The following is a 23551-nucleotide window of genomic DNA, read 5'->3' on the forward strand; positions in this document are numbered from 1 at the left end:
TATTAAACAACTTGATCAAAGGTGTACATATAATGATAATCAAATTCTAAATCATAGGCAGCTTATGAATAATAGCATATTGAACGAGATTATAATCATGGAGGAATACTGAAACATATTTGATATTTTCATATCTCTCTTTGAACCATTGAAGATCCATATCTATTCTTCTCCTTTTATTTCTTTCTCCAATACTTAAACGAATCAGCAACCAGCTGTAGTACCTCAGTCTCGTGCCATGAAACAAAATTTGATTTTTTCAGAAGCTGTTGGTAGTTGTCAATTGAGTCTCAGATGTATGGATGTCTTGTAGTGTAAGGAATAAGTGTTGAGTGTAGGGGTGGGGGGGGGGGGGGTTCTTAAAGAGATTTACATTCAAACAGACGACAAATTTCTCTAATAAACCAAAGAAAACTCTGCTTAGACACACCCTGTTCTAGCTTTTAAATTTTATCCTGTAAATTCTCTCGCTATTGACCTTTTTTTTTATCAGTGTTTAGCATAGCCACTATGTAATTTTTTAGAGTTCAACAATGGAAAAATTATATCAGAAACTTGAAAAAAATATGTTAAAATGTTGCATTTCTCAGTACTGGTCATACATATGTGTATTTAATATTGTCATCTAGTAACATTTTAGAGTTAGATAAAGGAATACAGTTCAGTACGTATTCCTCGTCCTCTTATTTCACGTTTTCATGGATTCCTCGTACAAATCTTAATATCTGAAATTTATAAATTTCCCTATTTTCTTTGTACTAATTTCACGTATTCCTCATTGATTCCTCATCTTAGATATTTTGTCCGAGTATGGACGAGGAATACATGCATATTCTCAAGTGAAAATTATATGAGGGATTTGAAGAACAAAAAAAAAAAAAATTGTGATTTATAGCAACATGCATAAAACTGTTGAGGAAAGAAAACTCTTTGGGTATTTGGTTGCTATTCAGATTTATTTATCAATTGCCATATATAAGCATGAATTTATTGGACACATGATGAAGTGGGCTTTGTGCTATGTGGTCTAGTGGTATGACACTCTCTTTTGGATCGAAAGGTCCTGGTTTCAATCCTCGCTCGGAGCATAGGAGACCTTAGAAAAGGCTCTTTACTCACATTGTCTCACTGTACTCAGGTGTAAAATGAGTAACTGGTCATTAAAAGCGTGGTCTCTGTTACTGTCCAAAAAAATTGTAATATCGCCTAACAGGCTTGTCCTACATATATGTGTTAAGTGTTGTTGTTGGTCAGGGACTCAATGTAAAGCACTTTGAGCATGTTAAGTGGATATTGCGCTATATAAAAGATCAATTAAAAAATTATTTGTTGTTGATGTGAATGGTTTTACATCTGAATCATTGTTATAGTGAATAAGTATAGTATCATGAATGTGTTAGGGATTCCCAAACGGGGATTCTTAGTATGAAGTCATACAGTTTTAGAGGTTTTTGATTGATGTTTTGTAACTCTGTCTAACCAGTGTTCTACTATTACTTATTTCATCAAATGGTTAAGGTGCTCTGGCCTTAAGTTCTTCAACCTTTTGTCAGTAGCATTAACATCTGTGGATCGACATATCATTGTCCACCAAGCCATCTTTGCCTCTCTTACAAGTTCATGATCACTAACATACAGTGTGTTATGGGAATACACCCTTATTAGAATTACAGTCCACTCCAGAAAATTGCATCACCTTGGGTTCAGCTTAAATGTTGCGATTAACCAAAATTGAGTTCCCTGTCCACTATTGCAACGTTTTCCTTTTGAGTTATCCAGGCTTGGGACTGTCTATGGCCTCATTAAAATGTTAGTTTTTTAAAAATAATTTTTCATTTGGTGCTTTTTATTGTTGTAAATTCCTTCATTTTCCTTTGGGTTTGTCATCAAGAGTCATCTGTTTTCTTGCAGGGGCCAAATGTCTATAAAGATGTATACTCAAACCAGTTGTAAACATTGTTCTCGATTCTCAGTCTACCACAGACTGAGAAATTTGATTGAAACAAAAACCATATGGCAACCTTCTTGAATGTACTACTTTTTGAGGTCGAAGTTTTTTTGTGATTAACGAAAGTTATTTGTTTCAATTAACCAGTGACTTTTATATAAAATTAATTACGTTTCTTAGGAAAATGTTGTGATTAACCGAAAGTTACGATTATCCGGAGTGGACTGTACATCATGTTCACATATAGAGTTATGATATGTAAATACACTCAATTACACACTGTGCTCAGTTTGCTCCACAATGCCTCTTTTAATCTTCCAAGGACCCATCTGGAATTGATTTTCATTTCATACATTTCAATTTTCCTGTCAGAAGCCTTTTTTTTTTTGATAAGCACTCTCATGATATCCATTTAGTCCTAAGTTATGTAGGCTCAAGCGTTGTTATCATTGTCACCTTCTGATCACTAAACATTGTCAATTTAGCTTGACTTAAATACCCAGATGAATACCATTATTGACTATGGTGAGAGATGTGCAGTTTATTGATAAAAATATGCTCAAATCTGGAAAAGCGCATGTGCAGAGTGTCTCGATTGCGAAGTCACAAAATAAAATTATTGGTTTGGTGCAACTTTCTTTTTAAAAATCACAAGTTCAGTCCAACTAATTGAAATTGTTTTTCAAAGAGATTTCGACATAGTGGGCAGGGAGGCACTTACTGTGTCTTCTATTCCCTTATATCTGTTTTCCAACATGCTTTCTGTCTTTGTCTTGGCATGAGATTACTTGGTTTTGTCCAGGCCCTGGCCGGATACCAGATAACTTAGCTGGGAGGGAAACAGTCAAATTTATAGTTAGTTTTGGGAGATGATATTTTTTGTCTTGTAAATCATCTCTCTGTAATGCACTGGATTGTTTTGTTTACATATTATATGATTTGTAAACATTTGAGTGTAACCCTCTCAGTTGGGACCTGTGCTTGTGTCTGGATGAGACTTTTAGGTGATTTCAAACTAAGGACTTTGATAGTGTGCTCTTGGAATCTACATCTGTTTCCTATTTGAACCAATTCTCCTTTGTCTTACCTTTTCTTGTAATTCTAGAACTTTTTACTATCACATTTTCTTCTTTTTTTAACTGGCTCTGATATGATCTTAATGTGTTGCAAGCGCTGTGAAAACCCTTAACAAGCCAAAACGTCCATGGAGCTTAAGTTTATCGTATTTCCTGTTTTGTTGATGGACAGTATCAATTTTGTGTTGCCCTCTAGAAAGAACAAAATTATTTTACTAATTTCTTTCATTTAGGTCCTAGAAATGCATAACATTCTGGATGAACAGAAGAGTGAAATAAAATCTGACTAATACTAATTGGGGATACATGTCAGTCCCCTTTACTTTTGAGTTGACAATTGAGTTATCGGAACCCCCTTCAACCCAAAATAAATGGTAAATTAAGAAGACTAAAATATTGATGGAATCAACTGAAACTGTATTATTATTATGTCAGCTGATTCTTGTCATCATGGTCATCATGGTTCAGCAATATAGTCTTTGCTTTCTATCCGAAAGGTACTGGGTTCGACTACCTGCTGCGCTATGTGGCCTTGAGCAAGTCACATTGTCTTAGCTCATTTTGTGGCACTGAACTGCGGCTGATGCCAGGGTTATTCCAATTCCAGTCTTCCATTGGAATAGACCCTAAAGACAAATTTCCCCTTTGGGATGAATAAAGGAAATTATTTATATATTTTTTTAATTGATTCATTTGTAAATAATAGTAAATATTTCATAAGATTGTGTTTCCTGTTTTACCTAATTACTGATGTTTTGAAAATAAATTCACTTATGCCATGTCATTCTTTAAATTTCTGTGTGCAACTTCTTCCGTTCAGTTTTATTTTCGTTCATGCAACCAAATCTTACTGCTGGTTGGGATTACCAACCTCCCATAGTGGTCAGGGAGGTACTGTTTTGTCTTTTATCCCCCTGTATCTGTTTTCCAATTGCTTTTTCTCCCTTTGTCTTGGAATGAGATTAATTGGTTTTATCCTGACCCTGGCCGGAGTCCTTGGCTGGGAGGGAAACAGTCGAATGTATAGTTATAGTTTTGGGAGATGATATTTTTTTTTCCTCGTAAATCATCTCTGTTATGAACTGTTTTTTTTTAAAAACATGATTTCTAAACATCTGACTGTATTCCTCTTACTGGGATCTTGTGCTGGTGTCTGGATGAGACTTTTAGGTAACCCCAAACTAAGTACAAAGATAGTGTGCTCTTGGAATCTACATCTGTTGCCTATTTTTACCATTCCCCTTGACTTACTTTTTCCTCAAGTCCTTTTTATTGTACATACTAGAATATTTTTACTATGTATTTTTATTCCTTTTTACTGGCGCTGATATGACCTAAATGTGTTTCAGGAGCCGTAAAACCCTTTAAAAAAACCCCAAAAAACCCAAACAAATCTTACTGTGTCACCGGGGATGCCCTTTTTCCCGGCCAAAGCCAGAAAATCGACTTTTTGAAATCTTCCGGCTGACCTTGGTTGGTATTGTGGAGTTGGATTTTTTAAAATGATGAAACTATCAGTATCAGTTGTTTAGAGGCAATGGATAAGGGGAAGGATGGATATGTATCCTTTTCTATGATTTAACTCTCTCCTTACTGGCCCTTTTCCAGATTTTCCATTAAACATCAAACCCATCCCACATAAAAGTTGATTTTTTAAACTCTTACTTGAAAGAAGTAAATACACAAAGACAGTATTAAATTCTTATCTCTGCAATTGTTTAAATCGTCAAATTTTGTTATTACAAAAGAAATCTGAATGAGAAAAATGTTTGTATAGTAATGAATGTGACGAAAGAAAAGCTTTTTACAAAATATTTTCATATATGGCATTTACGAGAACAATTTTTAGGCTTTTTTTATTTTATCAAAGGGCATCGCTGATCAACATTTGCTCAAAGACAAGTAAAAGATTTGAAAGTGTTGATGGACCAGCTTGTTCTCTAATCTTAACTGCAATTCACCAGCTTTCCTCTTCCATGTTGGTTTCTGTTATGAGGTAGAATGGGATTTTTGTACTATTTTTGTTAGATTGCTTGTTTTTTTTATGAGAGACCGCTGAAACAAAAAAAACAAGCAATCTAACAAAAATAGTACAAATGTAAATCAAAATCATAACCTAAAGATATCATAAGCTAAATTATAAATAACCAAGAACAAACAGACAGAAGATTTACAGAAAAAAAAAATATCCCCTGTCAAAAATACAATCACAAACCAAAGAAGCAGGATAGGCTAGTAAAGAGAAGAAGAAACGACATCACTATCGGGTGATATATATATATATATATTGATTTGTACTATTTTTGTTAGATTGCTTGTTTTTTTGTTTCAGCGGTCTCTCATATAACCTCAATTGTGTTGGAAGAGACCTAAAGCAACAAACAAAAAAAAAAAAAATGGGATTTTTGTTGTTTTGCCCAGTTTTTCTTTGCAAGTCTTGTGCAGGGTTCGACATTTTGGTGTCTGAGGACCCGAGACATGAGTAGATTGGACAAGAATTCTTTTTTCTATTTTTCTCCATTTCAAACCGAGGGTGCCACTGCAAAAAAAATCTTTGGCTCTTAAAACTGTATGTATTCCTTCCACGCCACACCAATCTGTATACACTCGCTTGTACTCTCCCCCCCTTACACCCGACCACAGTGTGTGCAAACATACACCCACACACATGCTCAACTAAAATGGCATAGGGTGAACAGATTAACAACTTATTGGAGATCGCCTAAAAGTCTCATCCAGACACTAACTAGCATAGGATCCCACTACTAAGAGGATTGCACTACTCAAAAGTTAACAAGAAATGTTGAAAACAGAAATAAATATCACCTCCCAAAACTAAATTTATACATTTGACTGTTTCCTTCTCAGCCAAGGACTCCAACAAGGGCCTGGACAAAACCAAGTTAATCTCATTCCAAGACAAAGACAGAAAGCATGTTGGAGAACAGGTACAGGGGGATAGAAGAAACAGCAAGTACCTCCCTGCCCACTATGGGAGGTAGGGAACCCCACCCAGTGGACAAAACCGAAAAATCCCATTCCAAGACAAAGATAGAAAACAACTCAGAGGATATAAGATAAAGTGACCTCCTGCCCACCATGCGAGGTCATAGACATCCAGAATTTAAAAAATAATAAGACACTACTTTCACAATAGAAATAATCAAACTTTTATTATATTTTTACACTCGTAATCAATTCCATATTCAATTTATCATTTAAACCAATGCATTATGCATAATCATTTTCTCATAATATAAGGAAAATTTATTTTATAAAAAGTAAAAATTCAAGGTCAAATTAATATTTTTTTGGTTTCTGATCGATAGCAGACCTGAATGGTCCACAAATCACCCTGAGAAGAGAACACATAGTGGCATATACATGTAGCATGTTAAAAAAAAGACAAAAAACAAAAGTGTATAATTATAACATGACATGTAACAGGTAACCCTTTTAAATCATAGAAAAAAAAGAAAAGAAAATAAGTCAGATGGAACACTAGATCATTCCCGGGGAGTGTGCCATGATGACTTAAAATTTGAATGACCGATAAAATTAACTCACTCAATCCTAGAGATTTTTGCTACTTTTCAAAATTGGAAAAAAAAATGTATTAAAAATGAGCATGTGCATACATACTTTTATTCAACTACCATTAACATGTAAAAACTATAAACTTTAGCTTTGATACTACGCCTACAATTTGTCTTATTATGGGGTAACAGTAACCAGGGTAAACTACGGATATAGTCGCTGTTAGGGTTGAGTGAGTTAATTATGAAAAACATAAACTATGTAATGCTATGGATCTGCCATACAACATTAGGTCAGACATGCCTACTTATTGTAAAATTTCGTAGTTTTCAAAGTGGAAATAATAGGAAGGACTAAAAATTTGAAGTGCTATATAACCCGGAATAATAATAGTAGGCATCACAGCTTACTTTATAATAAACCAATCTCTCCTTTTCAGGCTATATAACGCTTCAAATTGTTAAATGTATGTGCTGTGGCACCAAACCTTCATTTTCAACATGTTTCTAATGTCTTTATACAGCTCTGTGATTGAAGCCAAAAATTCGTAGGACTACGAAATTTTCGTAGTAGCAGGCAGGCCTGCATTAGGTACAAGTCGGAATAAAAACCACGAAATTTGAAATGTTAAAAATATTTGAATCCTGAAAAAAATAAATAAATCAGAATTGGACATAAGTTCACTAAAATGTTTAACAACTGGTTTTTTGTTTGTTTCAAGTTGGAACTTGAATATATGGGCCAATTTAAGGTTAAAACTACAATGCAAAATTTTCCTGTGAAAAACAGATGTCATCTACTACCATAATACAACAAACAAACCACCATGTTCGCACAAATCAAGTTGTTTTAAGTCTGAGACAGACAGCAACAAGCCCCATAACAGATACAGTTGGGTGATGAGAAAAAAAAACCAAACCCACAGTAATCAGGGTTGCCAATTGTGGAGGCAAAAATTTACCGAAGCCCCTTTCTGAGTGCTGAACACCAGTAAAGACAATATAAATTTACTTTTTACCAATTTTTTATTTAGCAGGTGATTGGAAAATTTGCTGAGGGTTTATAACATACTTAATTCCGTAAATATACGTAAATTGGCAATCTTGAGTTATGTTGCTATACTTGAAATAAATAATGATGATACAACATGCAGATCTATGTCTAAGGAAAAACTACATTATGCGTACACCAGGGATGCCAAATGATTTTCGAAAAAAAACAAACCCCTGAAAATGATTGTAGGCATCACATCTCACATAAAACGAACCCTTGCAAACGAGAAAACAAAAACATCTCTTTAAACTCTCCCTTTTCCTTTTCCTTTGCAAGTGTATGGGGCCTTTGTTGCATCAATTCCATTAATATTTATTTGTCTTAAGAAGGACCTTCAGTGGTCTTCTTCTTGGAGGTGAGGAAAAAACTTCTGAGGTGTGAAAACAAATAAAATAAAATGCAAAATATCTTATTTTGCATTTTATTTTATTTGTTTTCCACATTAATTTGTTTATTGTTGTGCTGATGAAGGGTTTGTACCCGAAATGTTTATTGTCTGTATTGTTCCCACACGAAGCTCTCCATTTCACTCTTTCGTTAGTATTTTCATGATCACAGGCTTCAGGCAGCGCCTAACGTTTTCAACTTTTGAGGCGTGAAAGGATTTTTGGCATCCCTGACACACGACGAAGACAACATTTTACAACAATGAATATGGTATAGAATACAGTGCTGTGGTTTTGTATGCATTTATGTACATATTTAAGTTCGGCCAACAGCGGAAAGAGCCCTGTAACATAACCAATCAGGCTCTCGAATGGAACCCACAGGGCAAGAGGAAATGGGGTCATTCAAAACAGACTTGGAGGAGAAGCCTTCATCAAGGAAAGAAGAAGATGGAAGAATGCCGTTGAGGCCCTATCAGGAGCCAAGAAGCATAAGTCAAAAGTAAGTCAACAGCAATTTGAAGGGTATAGTGGTCTTTCTTGGCATTGAGGCCAATGGAGCAAGGATTTATCCCTGTTCTTGCTTGTACTTTTGTAGTGTCGACAGGACAATTACAATTGCTTAGGGAACCATTTTGACAGGATGAGCAATCAGATTTAAATGTGACTTCAGTTTCTAGACCAGGTACAGGGTCAAAGCATCCCTCATGTGGGGAAATAAAAAAAAAAATAAAAAAAGAGACCATGACACAACTTAACTTAGGAATCAAAACAATAAATAAATACATTGTCCATTAAACATTTTAAAACAAAAATGATTTCAACATCACGTTGGAGCATTCTATGTATAAGACGGACGTACATTTAGACAAGTTTCTCAAATAGTTTTATTAGAATTACTTCATTAGGATCTCACATAATCCCAAAATGAAATCAATCCAAAAACAGTTCACAAGCTTTTTCACTTAAAATAGAGTCATAAACCAATATATTCATTGATGGCATTAGATTTATTACTTAGAAGTGTATTAAGATCAATTACTGCTGCTACTTCTTGTAAGGTTAGCTCATATAGTTTTATATCTAGCTGCATGTTCTCATGGATGACGATAAATTAAACAAAAAAAAAAAAAAAAACGAAAACAAAACAGCATTAGGTAAAGAATAATGGGGGGAGGCATATAATGTATTTACAACACGAGAAAATAATCTCTTCACAAAATATTTGGATATAATTATAACTTAGGAAAGAGAAATGGTATGGAAAAAATTAATAAAAATTAGAAAATAAGAAACAAAAATAAAATTTTAAAAAGAATCACACAATCACATCACACATGCCTCTTTATTTTTTAAATTCTTCGACCATATCAATACATAAACTTTACAAGAAAACTTATGACTGCAACCTATGTTGATTCATTTCTAAGGCACAGATGATGATGATGATGATGATGAAAGAAAGCTTTCTACAGTATCTCAAACAACTGCAAAGCCTTTTCTATTTCTAAAATGCAATCTATCTACACTCAGATCAATTTTCACAATTAGTCTTGTTAGCGTCTGGAAAAAAGAGAGAAAGGAAAAAAGAAAGAAAAGCAAATGGCTCGCACGATATTTAGAATAGAAAAACACCAAAAGATGCACCACAAACAAAATTTATGCAAGGAATGGCCTTAGACAGCAAGATATTAAGGTAGGGTGACTTACAATTGCACAACACATTGTACTGGTTAGTCTTAGTGCATTCCCCAGACATTTTTGTAATATAAGCTCTCACATTCTATTTAATTAACACTGGCAATTGTCCTTGAATGGTAGTGTGATGAAGCACACTGTTTGTAATTGTAAGGGTTTGACAGCGCTTGCAAAATTTAGGTCATTTAATTTCAGCGCAATTAAAAAGGAAGAAAATGGGATAGTAAAGACATTCTAGATTTACAATTAAAAGCACATGAGAAAAAGTTAGACAAGGGGGAATGATTCAAATAGGGAACAGGTGTAGATTCCAACGACACACCATTAGTCAGTGTACATAGTTTGAGATCACCTAAAAGTCTCATCCAAACGCAAGCTCAGGATCCAACTAAGAGAAATACACTCAAATGCATAGAAATCATATTCAAAACAAAATTTAATAGTAATAGCACTAAAAATTAGCACACAACTGAGAGATAATTTACAATGGAAAAAAAAAATCACCTCCCAAAACTATTTTATTATTATACGCTAGACTGTTTCCCATCCCAAAGACTCAGGTCAGGGTCAGGACAAAACCAAGTAATCTCATTCCATGACAAAGACAGAAGCAAGTTGGAAAACAGATATAAGGGGATAGAAGACACAGCATGAGAGGCCAAAAGACCCCACCCACTATTTGTCTCTCATCTTTAGTCTGAGATCAATTTAATGATTTAAATTTAATGTCCAACCAGAAACAGGCACAGAGCCTTCTTCAAACAAGATACACACCCACAGTGCCTAAAATAAACATACATCTATCATTATTAATAATTATTTACATGCATGATACGATGGAGTGGTGATTAACAAGAGGGTGGTGAACATCTCCCAAATTTTACCAATGTAGATAATCTTTCTTCGAGAAATACACACTCAATTTCAAAATGAAAACCTGTTCTATTATTTATTGCAGTATGTTTCAAGACACAGCGTGGTGATGTTGAAGTAATAACAGTCAAAATAAACATGTTGAAACTAAAATAAGGTCATTCATCCATAATGTTCATGGGTGCCAGCAGGAAGAAGTTCTGAAACTAAAATCTCAACACTTTGCCAAACCTGAAAATGTTCCTACTAAAAATGCGGCCTAAACTTTACTCTTATTTCATCACCGTTTTATCATTATTAAATGATTACACAGCAAACATATTGACACAATGAGGAAATTAATTTGATTTTAAAACCAACTTATAATACATAGTGAAATACTCACAGTGCAGTTGTCTCTCTCTAGGGGAGCCAAAGAATAAAGAGAGAGAGAGAGAGAGAGAGAGAGAGAGAGAGAGAGAGAGAGAGAGAGAGAGAGAGAGAGAGAGAGAGAGAGAGAGAGAGAGTACAAGAGTTACTCCCTCAACATTTTTTGAAAAATTTAGTGATGGACACGTCTTCGATTCCTTTTAGGTTATTTTACTCAAAACACTGAAACCGGAGGTATTTGACTTCGAGATATCGCGAAATCGGAATTCCGACATGAACCGGAAAACTGGCACCCATGATAATGTTTAATTAACGCGACATTAGTAAATTTTCAAATCAAGCTGCCACTTTTCAGAGAGCAAAAAACAGTAACACTGGCTCATAATTCCATTAAAATGTAGTAACAACATCAAGTTTGTTTTAAAGGATTTTACAACGCTTGAGGCACAATAAGTCATTTCTGCGCCAATAAAAGAAAGAAGGTGGGATGGTAAAAACATTCTAGATTTACAATTAAAAGCACCCGAGAAAAAGTCAGACGAGACAAAAGGGACAGACTCAAATAGAGAGATTCCAAGAGCAAACTATCAATGTCTTTTAGTCTGAGATCATATAAAAGTCCCATCCAGACAAATTGACAGGACCTCACCGACAGGAAAACACTCAAATACTTGCAATACATATTCCAACAAAAATGTAACATCAGGGAGACAATTTACAAGTGGGGAAAAATATCATCTCCCAAAACAATAACTGTACATTTGACTGTTTCCCTCTCAGCTAGAGACACCAACCAGGGCCAGGACAAAACCAAGTAATCTCATTCCAAGACAAAGACAGAGCAACATAGAAAACAGATGTATAGTGATAGAAGACAGAATCTTGCTTGGTATCATAGCTTCTAAGTCTAAGTAGCCTCTAAACTCTAAAATTTCAGAGTCATTTTCAGAAAGAAGGAAGATGATGGAATAGTAAAAAAATTCAGCTTTACTGATACAGAGGTCAGCCCAACAAATGCAGACCTGCTACAGGCAGCTAACAAAACATGTTAGAAACTTGCATAAAACCTTTAACCATCATTTCTGTCTTTATACATCATACGAATTGTCACTTTAAAATGCTTCAGAATTAATTTAGTCTCGCTCAATCAGGTCAGATTCCAGTTCTGAGGAACACAGCAATGTTGATTTTTTTTGTTTGTTTGTTGCTTTAGGTCTCTTCCAACACAACTGAGGTTATATGAGAGACCGCTGAAACAAAAAAACAAGCAATCTAACAAAAATAGTACAAATGTAAATCAAAATCATAACTAAAGATATCATAAGCTAAATTATAAATAACAAGAACAAACAGGCAGAAGATTTACAGAAAAAAAATATCCCTGTCAAAAATACAATCACAAACCAAAGAAGAGGATATGCTAGTAAAGAGAAGAAGAAACGACATCACTATCGGATCGTACACCCATGGGAACATCATAGGTATTTGATTCAATGGTGATGCTCCCATCCAACCACCCGCCAATGTTGATTTAAGAACCAACTGAACACTGAATTAACCTGTATAATAGTGGTAAGTCTGCGGCGAGGAAATATGCTCTAAGGCTTCAAATGTATAAAATTTGAATAAATAACAATTACCAGGAAACACTACAAGGGGAGGCCAAACGTCCTATGCACCTAATGTCTTCACCTTTCCAAACTGACAACATGCAAAAACGAAATCTCTAGTTTGATGCCAATACAGAAAGCCACATGGAAAGGAACAACAGATAATGGGATGGAAAGAAACAATGAGAATTGATCCTCCCATTTTATCTTTCAAGGAGAATAAGATCCCACGCAACGTTTCCTAAAAATACATTGTGCCATTTTAAAAGTGGCAGATGGATATCAGCACTCACAATAAATCTGTTGAAACGGATATAAAAGATACAGTTGTCTCCATCAAGATGGCTGTTAAGAGACAATGTTAAATCGGCTAATCACCTCCTCCATCTCTGGTTTCCATGATTTCATGCATGGTTGCAGACGGTACACTACTTATAATACCTTTTGGTAACAAAAAAAAAAATCCCCTATGCAACCCTTCACAAATTATATCTTGCCAAAAAAAAAAAAGTGGCTGTGCCCAAAAGACAAGTCAAATATCTAAAATATACATTCATCATTTTGTCCATAACAGGATACTGACTTTCTTTGCAAACGCAGTAGGCTAATGAAGCTGTGAAAAAAAGTTTTGGGATGTTGAAAAAAACAAAAACAAACAAAAGCTGAAGATATTTCAAGTAATTTTGAAGAGCTATGGAAAGTTCTAGTGTTTTATGAAGATAACTGAATCAATCTACTCCTTACATTGTTAGGAAAAAAAAAAAAAAAAAAAAAAAAAATATAATTATTTTTTAAATGACACAGTATCTTATACCATTTGCGAATAATTTACATTTTAAGTGAGTGAAGATGTGTTTTTCAATTCTTGAAGCAGCCTTGAAGTGAAAAAATAAAAAATTACTAAAAATGCATTTAATCAATTTTAAATATCAAGATAATCATTTGACCCTTCAACCAAGAAACAGAAATGATTACAAATCACAGCTACTTTCATTATTTATCTCAAGTAAAATTGTTTTCACCAAGAGAGCAATAACACCAAATTAAATCGGGCTCTAATATTGACTTCAAAAATCAAAGTTTTAAAGAAAAAAAAAATCTTATAGTTATAGAGGGAAAAATTTGGAATTTAGGTTAATACAAGATTTAATTATGTCACAGATATACAAAATTATCTCAATATTTGTTATACGTACCTTGCATTTGAATGCTTTAGTAAACCTAAAATAAAATACTTTAGTTAAAATCCAAATATGCATAGTTTAACACTAACACTATTAGAAATTTGTGAAAACTATTTGGCAATCCAAAAAAAAAAAAAAACACGTGAGATCCGACCAAAAGTGAAAAGATTGACAAATATGTCTAATAGAACTAATAACATAATTGATTACTGCGCTCTTGGTGCAAACAGTAAGATATGATTTTAATTTCAGGTAAAAGTAAATTAAAACCCTGTCTGTAAAAAACATTTAAGTATATTATATAAGTGACATACACCCAATTCTATCGTCTCCGCTTTTTCATTGGTGGAGGTTTGACTGCAGCCACATTGAAAAGACCACACTGGGGCAGGAAAGTACTGATCTGAACGGGTGTCTGCTGTGGTTGGACGATTTGGGCCTGAATTGGCTGTGGTTGTAGCTGCACTTGTGGCTGCATCAAAGTCTGTGGTTGTATTTGTTGAGTTTGCAACTGCACTGAATTGTTACAAACTGCATTTGAACTTACATTAGTTATGTTTGGTTGACAACTGCTCCCTCTTTTTTGTTTCTCTTTCTCAATAGTTTGTTCAACGGCTTTGTTTAAGGTGTCTCTAAAACGGTTCCTTACAATTCGCAATTGCTCTTTGGAAGGCAAAGTTTGAATTTGAGAGAAATCACGTGATATTTTGATCTTATTGGGGGGTGTGACAGGGGTTGTTCTCAGAGAGATTTGATTGGTGTGGAGTTCTGCATAGGGTCTTAGAAGTGTGAATTGGGGTTCGACTTTATGCTTTTTAGAACTTATCATCTGTAACAAATTGCTGTTGGGTGAGATGTTGGGGTTGTTCGGGTGACTTTTGACATTACCAGAGTAATTACTTTGAAGCATGGTAAACGTCTTTCCTCGTTTGGATTTGGAGGACTTTGATGAGGCGGGTTTCCCCACATGATGGCCTTTCCCTTTTGAGGTCCATCCAGCAGGAGGCATCACAGGGAGGTCATCTTGGTGATCCTCTTCATCGAAATTCTTCAAGTATGAAGAAATACTGTGGATGGAAGATGATTCTAGTCCGCCCTCACTGAACATTGATGATGAGGATGTGTCGTTGATGGGAGGAAAGGGGACGGGGGCAGGGGGAGGGGCTGTGTGAGCACTGTATGAATGGGGCACCTGACGCTCAGGGCTCTGAAGAAACAACTTGCGTTGCCGTGTAAGGGGTCGACCACCAGGAGTTTTATCACCCGGAGAGGAGTTGTAGAACTTCGGACTGGATGTCAATAAAGGACTTTTGAATGGACTAGGGGTGGAGGTCAATTTTTTGGGGGTGTTGTTGAGAAATGCCATACCACGTTTCGGGCTTTTTAAAGGACTTTTTGTCAAACCATCCAAGTCCTCATTCCCAAAGCCAAAACCAAACAGCCAGTCATCCTGGAAGTTGTTGAGGAAATTTTCATCCCAATCCTCAGGGACATCAAGATTGTCCAGTAAAGATTTGTTGCCAAACAGGTCAGTGGTGGATGCAGCTTTCTGCGGACTGGGAGTGCCAGGATTTTCAGATTTGACAGACTTCACAGGACTCATGGTAGATCGGATCTTCTTGAGAGGACTGGGAGTTCGGAGGAAATAACCAGACTTGTGAGGACTAAGAATATCATTGTTCCCGTTATTCAAGTACTTATTAGGGGACCGAAAAGTCCTGACCGATGAAAAAGGTGCACTGGCTTCATAGGAAGATGCTGATGGAGCGTCCCAATTTCCACTAACTGTCTCTGACTGACATCGATTTGGGGAACGCAGTTTGGACCGGTAAAGGTTGATGTCCTCCATTGTCCTGTGAATATAAAAATGAGAATTTTTTTTATTAATGAGGCTATTGACTGTCGACTTGAAATTGACAACTACTGTCAAATAGTTTAATAGATGTCGCTATACAAGGTTTTTACATAAATGTATGTCGTTATGGTGTTTTTTATATTATTGATCTAGAAAAATATCGGGAGCTGGACTCTCTATAGAGATGATGTCACCCCCTGGCCTCCCCCTTTCTTATCATTATAATCACATTTTTTTAAATCGTAATTTTAGAGACAATGATGGAAGGGAAAAAGATGAAAATCAGAACGATTTTCTGCAAAAGTTTGGTTGGCAGGTATGTGGAGAGGAATATGGTTGTGTACAGATATGAAAGATTGATTATATACTCTTTTCACTCCTTTTTTTTTTTTTTTTGTTGGTTCACATCCAACTCTGCATACCTCTGTGCTCCCTGAAAATCACCATCTGGCCTTTAAGTTATCTTTCGAAAAATTGAGTAACTATTGTTTTCATCCAATTTCAAGGGAAAAGCTCTGATAGCTATCCAGACCTGCCAACCCTTCAAAAGTGGAATCGGGAATTTGAGACAAAAAATTTGAATTTTTTATAAAAGGATTTAATTACAACCAACTTTGTCACCAAACACATAAAGGTGATATTCTGGCACAGCTGGCAACACGATAACATGTAAGATAATGGAATGCCCCCCCCCCCCGATATCTTCTTAATATCTCTTTTTTATAAAAAGGAAAATTTGAATTTCAGAGACAGTGGCAGAAAGTAAGAGTGAAAAAAGGAATGATTCTGCCAAAAGTGAAAGGTTTGGTTGGTATGTGCTACCGCATTGGGATAAAGTGGATTCTAGATTCACATAGACTTGTTTTGATTACTTATTTACTTCAATCACAGAACCCGGGTACAATTCATTAATATGGCCTAGTTGTTCTTGGGTCTTTTCTGGATTAAAGTTTAAATGCTGACTTGAACTGATTCAAAGTTTAAATTGGACAGTTATGAGAAATTTACTTTGTCAATTAGGAAACAGTTCTGTCAAAGGACATAATTGCTGTGATACAGAATGTCACGTTACTGTAGGACGAGCTTAAGTCTCAATGGGAAATTAGCTTAAGACGACCATGAGTTGTTATTTTTCAAACCTGTTGTCAGGCTATCTTGATATCTTGTGTTGACAATGCCTCTCAGTCGTAATATGAATACTACTCACCATGGGTATATAAACCCATGGGGGGCCGCAGATTCTTTGCACAATGCAGGGTTGATTGGGTGAATAACATTTGGGGGCGGAAAATAGCAAGGCATAGTGTAGATTATTGTACTGTGTAAGTCCGTAAACGGGTGACCAAAATCATGGCATAAAGAAGTCAAATTTATGCAATGTCAGTCCGATCTAAAAAAGATCAATAAAATCATAGAACAGAGAAGGCATATCTGTTACTATGCATGTCCCAAAAAAGTAATGAGAGAAGGCCGAAACTATGTTATACTGGCCAGTTCACTAACAAACTAAATATAACACCAAACAAAAACTGTGTTATAATAATATTAAATTTGGCCTGCTCAGTGACGAATTAAAAAGCATGTATGTCCTAATATTACACGTCCATAAAAGAGTGTGATAATATAAGGTGCCCTTTAAGAACTTGTTTGGTCCTCAATATTTGTTGGGTCGTGTTTGGGACAGAGTGAAGAAGTATCCGCACTATACATTTTCTTCAAGAAAAGTCAGAGAAACGCTGTTACAAGAAAACAGAAGAGCAAACTTGAGACAACAAGACAAGACTTGCTTGCGTGTATTGTATTGTCTTTAAACTCCGCCATTGCTGGTCCCAAGCCCGGATGAGAAAGGAGGAGGGTTAGGCGTAGGGCCAGCAACTCCACCCTGGAAAACACAAGCCGCTACAGAAACGTCGACGAGAGAAAACCCAATTTCTACTGTTCTGGGAGAGGAAGGGTCTTTGCGACACATGACGCTTTGCAGTGAAAGCCGAGAGGATGCTACAAGGCCGACTTTCCTTCTTTCGACCAGAACCATCAACGTCGGAACATGGAATGTGAGGACCATGTATGAGATGGGAAAAACCAACCAAGTAGCAGCAGAAATGAAAAGCCACAACCTCACACTGCTTGGAATCAGTGAGACCCGTTGGACCCAGTCAGGGCAGAAGAAACTGATCACAGGAGAGCTCTTACTGTATTCCGGGCACGAAGAAGAGACGCTCCACACACAGAAGGTGTGGCACTCATGCTGTCAAAATCTGCACAGCAGGCCCTGTTAGGATGGGAAGCACACGGACCGCGAATTATCGGAGCTTCCTTCAGAACAAAAGTGAAGAAGATCACAATGAATATAATACAGTGTTATGCACCAACAAATGAACATGACGAAGAGGTAAAAGACAGGTTTTACAACAGATTGCAGAATGTCCTGGCCAAGTATCCAGAGAAAGATGTGAACATTCTCATGGGTGACATAAACGCAAAGATAGGGACAGATAATACAGGGTACGAGGAAGTGATGGGAAAACATGGACTGAGAGTAATGAACGAGAATGGGGAGAAATTTGCAGACTTCTGTGCTATGAATAACCTGATCATTGGAGGTAGCACTTCCCCCACAGAAGAATACAGAAGGCTACATGGGTATCACCCGACCTTGTTACCGAAAACCAGATTGACCACATCTGCATAGCTAAGAAATTCAGAAGGTCCCTGATGGATGTACGAGTGAAAAGAGGAGCAGACGTTGCATCGGACCACCACCTGGTTGTAGCAAGGCTGAAATTAAAACTGAAGAGAAATTGGATGGAAGCAACGAAAAGAGAGAAGTACAATGTCAATTTGTTGAAAGATCCAGATACCCGAGGAAAATTCAGCCTGACTCTCACCAATATGTATAAAGTATTAAAAGATCAGTTTTTGGAAGAGAGCAGTGTGGAAGATCATTGGCAGAAAGTGAAAGAAGGACACAAGACAACCTGTCAGGAAGTGCTTGGGCCGATGAGACACCACCATAAGGAATGGATTTCAGCCAAAACACTGCAAAAGATCCAGACAAGGAAGCAAAAGAAGGCAGTCATAAACAATTGCCGGACAAGAGCCACAAAGGCAAAGGCACAGAAAGACGTCACAGAGGCCAACAGGGAAGTTAAGAGGAGTGCAAGAACAGATAAGCGCAAATACATTGACAGCCTGGCGGAAGAAGCAGAGAAAGCAGCAGCCAGCAACAACATGAAACAGCTGTATGACATATCAAAGAAACTGTCGGAGAAAAACAATAGGCCCGAGCGACCAGTCAAAGACAAAGAAGGAAACACCATCCTTGGAAAGGAACAGCAACTAAATAGATGGGCTCTTCACTTTGAAGAGCTTCTGAACAGACCAGCTCCGTCGAACGCCCCAAACATCAACCCGGCTGATACAGACCTTGACATCAACTGTAGACACCCGACTAAAGAGGAGATCAGGAACGCTATCAAACTATTGAAGAATGGCAAGGCAGCTGGGCCAGACAACATTCCCGCAGAAGCTTTAAAGACGGACTTAAAAACGACCACAGAAATGCTTTATCCTCTCTTCAAGAAGATCTGGGAGGAGGAAGAAGTACCAACAGAGTGGAAGGAAGGGTACCTCATCAAACTGCCTGAGAAAGGCGACCTCAGCAATTGCAACAACTACCGAGGAATAACGCTTCTGTCAGTGCCAGGAAAAGTCTTTAATAGAATAATCTTGGAGAGAATTAAAAGTGTTGTTGACCCCCCTCCTTCGCGACCAACAGGCTGGCTTCCGCAGGAATAGATCATGTGTCGACCAAATTGCAACCCTACGCATCATAATTGAGCAATCCTTGGAGTGGAATTCCCCGTTGTACATCAACTTCGTTGATTATGAAAAAGCGTTTGACAGCGTGGACCGAGAAACCTTATGGAAAATACTCCGCCACTATGGGGTTCCAACAAAAATAGTCAGCCTGATCCAAAGTTCCTACGAGGGAGTGACCTGTCGAGTAATCCATGGGGGACAACTGACAGATAGCTTCAATGTGAACACTGGAGTCAGACAGGGATGTCTTCTGTCACCCTTTCTCTTCCTTTTGGCGATTGGACAATGAGGTCAGCAGTGGCAGGTAGGAGAAATGGGATTCAGTGGACATTGTTCGACCAGCTCGACGATTTGGACTTTGCAGATGACTTGGCCTTGCTGTCCCACAATCACCAACAAATGCAGGACAAGACAACAGAGATAACAGCAAAATCATCACAAATCGGACTCAGGGCCCATGAGGGTAAAACAAAGGTCCTCAAAATAAACACAAATAGTAAAGAACCAATCAAACTGCACGAGAGCGGACTGGATGAGGTTGACCACTTCACGTATTTAGGCAGCATATTAGATAAACAGGGTGGCACAGATGCAGACGTAAAGGCAAGAATTGGCAAGGCGAGGGTAGCATACTTGCAGCTTAACTCTTTAAGATTCAACCCGACAAAAACCGACAACGGCATAATATTCATGGGCGGGGAAGCCAAGACTGGCCTCAGTAAGTAAAATCCAATCGTTGTGAAGGAAATGACAGGCCCTGTCACTGCCGCAGGGTGTTTTCAGCTTTGATTTTTATAAATTTGCCGACAGAAAAGAAAATGTGTTTCAGAAATTGCGATTTAAATCCTATTTTATTTGCGGGTGAAAATCATTAACATTGCACTTTGTTTGGTAAAAATCGGTAAAAAATTATGACTTTGGTGATGAAAAATGACTTTGAAGACAAGTATTGTAAACTTTTAAAAATATTATGAATAATTTATAACTCCCTTATTTGTGGGTCGATTTTGTCATTCGAGGTATCAATTTTATTGTAATAAAGAGATAGGAACTTCAGAGTTATTTTTTCTGATGCGAAATTATTACTTTGTAATTTTAGCACCAAGAAAAATAGTCGGTAAATAAATTTGTAACATCTCTTTGATAGACCGCCAGGGTCCGTTCGTGTAGAATTGTGAATCAAGCGTCTCAAAGTCTTCGACCAATCACAGGCTATCTATCCAGCTCGCCGAAACAACGACGCTTCTCCCCGTCGATGTATTACGCTATTGTTATGCAAGGAATATAACACCTTATTGAGTAGGCCTAAAAGCTAAAATCTAAAAGTAAAAAATATAATTCTGAGGAATTTGAAAGTCACATTGCTGAAATCAGCTTGAAAAAAGAAGTACATTGGTCTTTGTTTCATAAAAATCGGTTGAAAACCAACTGTTTTACGAATAAATTTGATTTTAAAAATTGCTTTTGTTTATTTTAGCTTTTTTTAGCAACTTTTTTGTTTATCGGCCGATTTACTTGATTTTTATATCATTATTTTTATCTCAAAGAGACGAGATCAGTGATATACTTTGTTTGTTTCAAATGTAACTAGAACATAATTTGGCTTTTTTACCTATCGACCATGCCTGGATAATTTATTCAACAACGTGGCGATGTGACGCAACTATTCCATCTCTTCCACTGCCTCAACGATGATTCAATTCATTGTTGATGGCTGTTGACACGTGAGCTGCCAGAACGACCAATGGTTGAAGGGTCAAGATGCTCAGTAGCCAATCGTTCTTCGGTCAAAAAACTTAAGAACTCACGAGAACAAAAGTTTGAAATTTGGTGATGGACGGACCTATGAAATCGTTTCTGGGCGGAGTTTAGCCATGAGTGACCGTAGAAAACGAAAAGGCGACTACAGATATCAAAGAGTAGGCTTATATCATCAAAGGATGTCTACATGATTGACATGGCCATATAGGGAACTCATTATCTACTCCCCCAAAAAGAATCTAAACACGAGAGGGTTAAAAACATCTGGAGCTCCAAGGTGGTGTCAACCCGAACCAAAATAAGACTCTTCAATTCAAATGTCAAGTCAGTCCTTTTGTATGGAGCGGAGACCTGGAGGACCACGAAGACCACCACCGGAAAAGTACAGACCTTCATCAATAGCTGCCTCAGAAGGATCCTCAAGATTCACTGGCCAGACAGGATCAACAACGCAGACCTGTGGCAGAGAACATCTCAAATGCCAGCAGAAGACGAAATCAGACGCCGCCGATGGAGATGGATTGGGCACACCCTGAGGAAGCCAACCAATAACACCGCTAGGCAGGCGCTGAGATGGAACCCCCAGGGAAAACGGAAGAGAGGGCAGCCTAGAAACACCTGGCGGCGAGACCTGGAGGCGGACATGAAGAGGATGGGACACACCTGGGGAGAGTTGGAGAAGATGGCCCAGGACAGAGGAAGATGGAGGACTGTTGTCGACGGCCTATGCTCCACTAGGAGTGACGGGCATAAGTAAGTAAGTAATTGTATTGTCTTTACGTGCTAATACATAGATACATTATATTGTCAAAACCTTCCATTTTATTTTTAAATAAAGTTATAATTTTATTAAATCAGCAGCTTTGTTTAATAATTTAAATTCAAAGCTATACTTTTGTAGGGACCTTTTGTAATATCATTGGACCGATTGTGGTTGGAAATATCTTTATATTTTAAAGTCATAAAACCAGGTAATACAGAACCACAAACGACCACAGGCATCCTACCCTCAATTTCACATTTCAGGGATATTTTATGTATAAATAAATTTCAAGAACAATATGCCACACATTAGTAAAGTCTTAAAAGATAGTCAAACATCTGATATCAAGAGCATTATGTTGTTACAATGGTGCCAGAGGTAATTGTAAGTTTAAGTAGTAACTAATCTGCTGGCAACAAAAGAAGTAACCTCGATCACTGGTTTAAAAATACAATATTATTTGGATAACACCTCAACATCACTGGTGAGAATAACTGACCACAAATAATACCAATTTCCATATTATATGGTTTGTTGATGTTGATGATGTGGTGGTGGATTGTAGTAGTGGTTGTAGGGATGATGTGGTGGTTGTAGTAGTGGTGTTAGAGATGTGGTGATTGTACTATTGTGTGGTAGTAGAGATGATGTGGTGGTGGTAAAGATGATGATGTGGTGCTGGTTGTTATAGTAGTAGTAGTGGTAGAGATGATGTGGTGGTGGTTGTAGTAGTGGCGATAGAAGAGGTGGTTGTTGTAGTAGTGGTAGAGATGATGAATGATATATATACAAATGGTAGTTTTGGTGGTGGGGATCATGATGATGTGGTTGTTGTAGAACGAGAGCTGACAACTGTTAGGCGATATTACAATTTTTTTCCGCATAGACAACGCTGTTACCGACCAGGTACTCATTTTGCACCTGAGTACGGTGTGAGGGAATGTGAGTAAAGAGTAAAGAGCCTTTTCCAACGACTAAACCATGCGCCGAGCGAGTGTGGTGGGTGTCGTCCATTAGACCACATAGCCGCACGATGTGGCAAATACTTATGAAAATATTCTATGGGATTCTGTGATGGTTAGTCATAGTGCAATTCTTAACAAACGGTCCGTAGCCGTAGAAAGAGAGTGGACTTGCGCCTTGGTTTGGACATTGGGGGAGCACAACTCACAACGAGCGGTCAATACCCCTGTTAATTGACGTCACGAAATAAATTGCTATGACAATTGATCAATATTTCTTTTCCCATGCCGTTTTTGTGCAAATGTTTGTTGGATTTGATCATGATGAGATTGAGACTGTGACCGACTGGACCAGCCTCTTCGCTGGAAAAGTGAGCAGTCGAATGTGGACCTTTCTTTGTTTACCTTTTGGCAAGACAAGTTTTACTTTATATAATATGAAAGTAAATAGTATGGAACATCAAAATGATTTTTAATATACCTGATTCAGACTGCAGTTACTCTTTATTCGCGTCAAAATATTTTCTCATTCAGGTGCAAGCCATAATAATCAGCTGATTTGGGCGCAGAAAGTTTATTTACATTTTTTTCTCATTCACACATTGGCGCCATTGATGTGTCTACGGAAGTTGTGTTTGGATTGGTGAATATTTC

The 23551-nt window shown here is 37.1% G+C and overlaps 2 protein-coding genes across 4 annotated transcripts in view; both read right to left on the reverse strand.

Annotated features, from left to right (window-relative positions):
• Nucleotides 1-23551, reverse strand: part of LOC144975196 (actin-related protein 8-like) — a 407315-nt gene that overhangs the window by 217244 nt on the left and 166520 nt on the right. The gene's annotated exons all lie outside the window — the stretch shown is intronic.
• LOC144975710 (uncharacterized) lies at nucleotides 12327-23506 on the reverse strand. Its single transcript, XM_078919905.1, has 2 exons — nucleotides 23379-23506; nucleotides 12327-15587 (listed from the first exon to the last, which is right to left on the reverse strand). The coding sequence occupies exon 2, from the start codon at nucleotides 15581-15583 to the stop codon at nucleotides 14057-14059; it is 1527 nt and encodes a 508-aa protein (XP_078776031.1). The 5' UTR covers nucleotides 15584-15587; nucleotides 23379-23506; the 3' UTR covers nucleotides 12327-14056.

The sequence above is a fragment of the Berghia stephanieae genome, chromosome 6 (genome assembly GCF_034508935.2).
Source record: "Berghia stephanieae isolate SIO BIC M18660-M18661 chromosome 6, UCSD_Bste_1.3, whole genome shotgun sequence".
In the NCBI taxonomy this organism is placed as follows: Eukaryota; Metazoa; Mollusca; class Gastropoda; order Nudibranchia; family Aeolidiidae; genus Berghia; species Berghia stephanieae.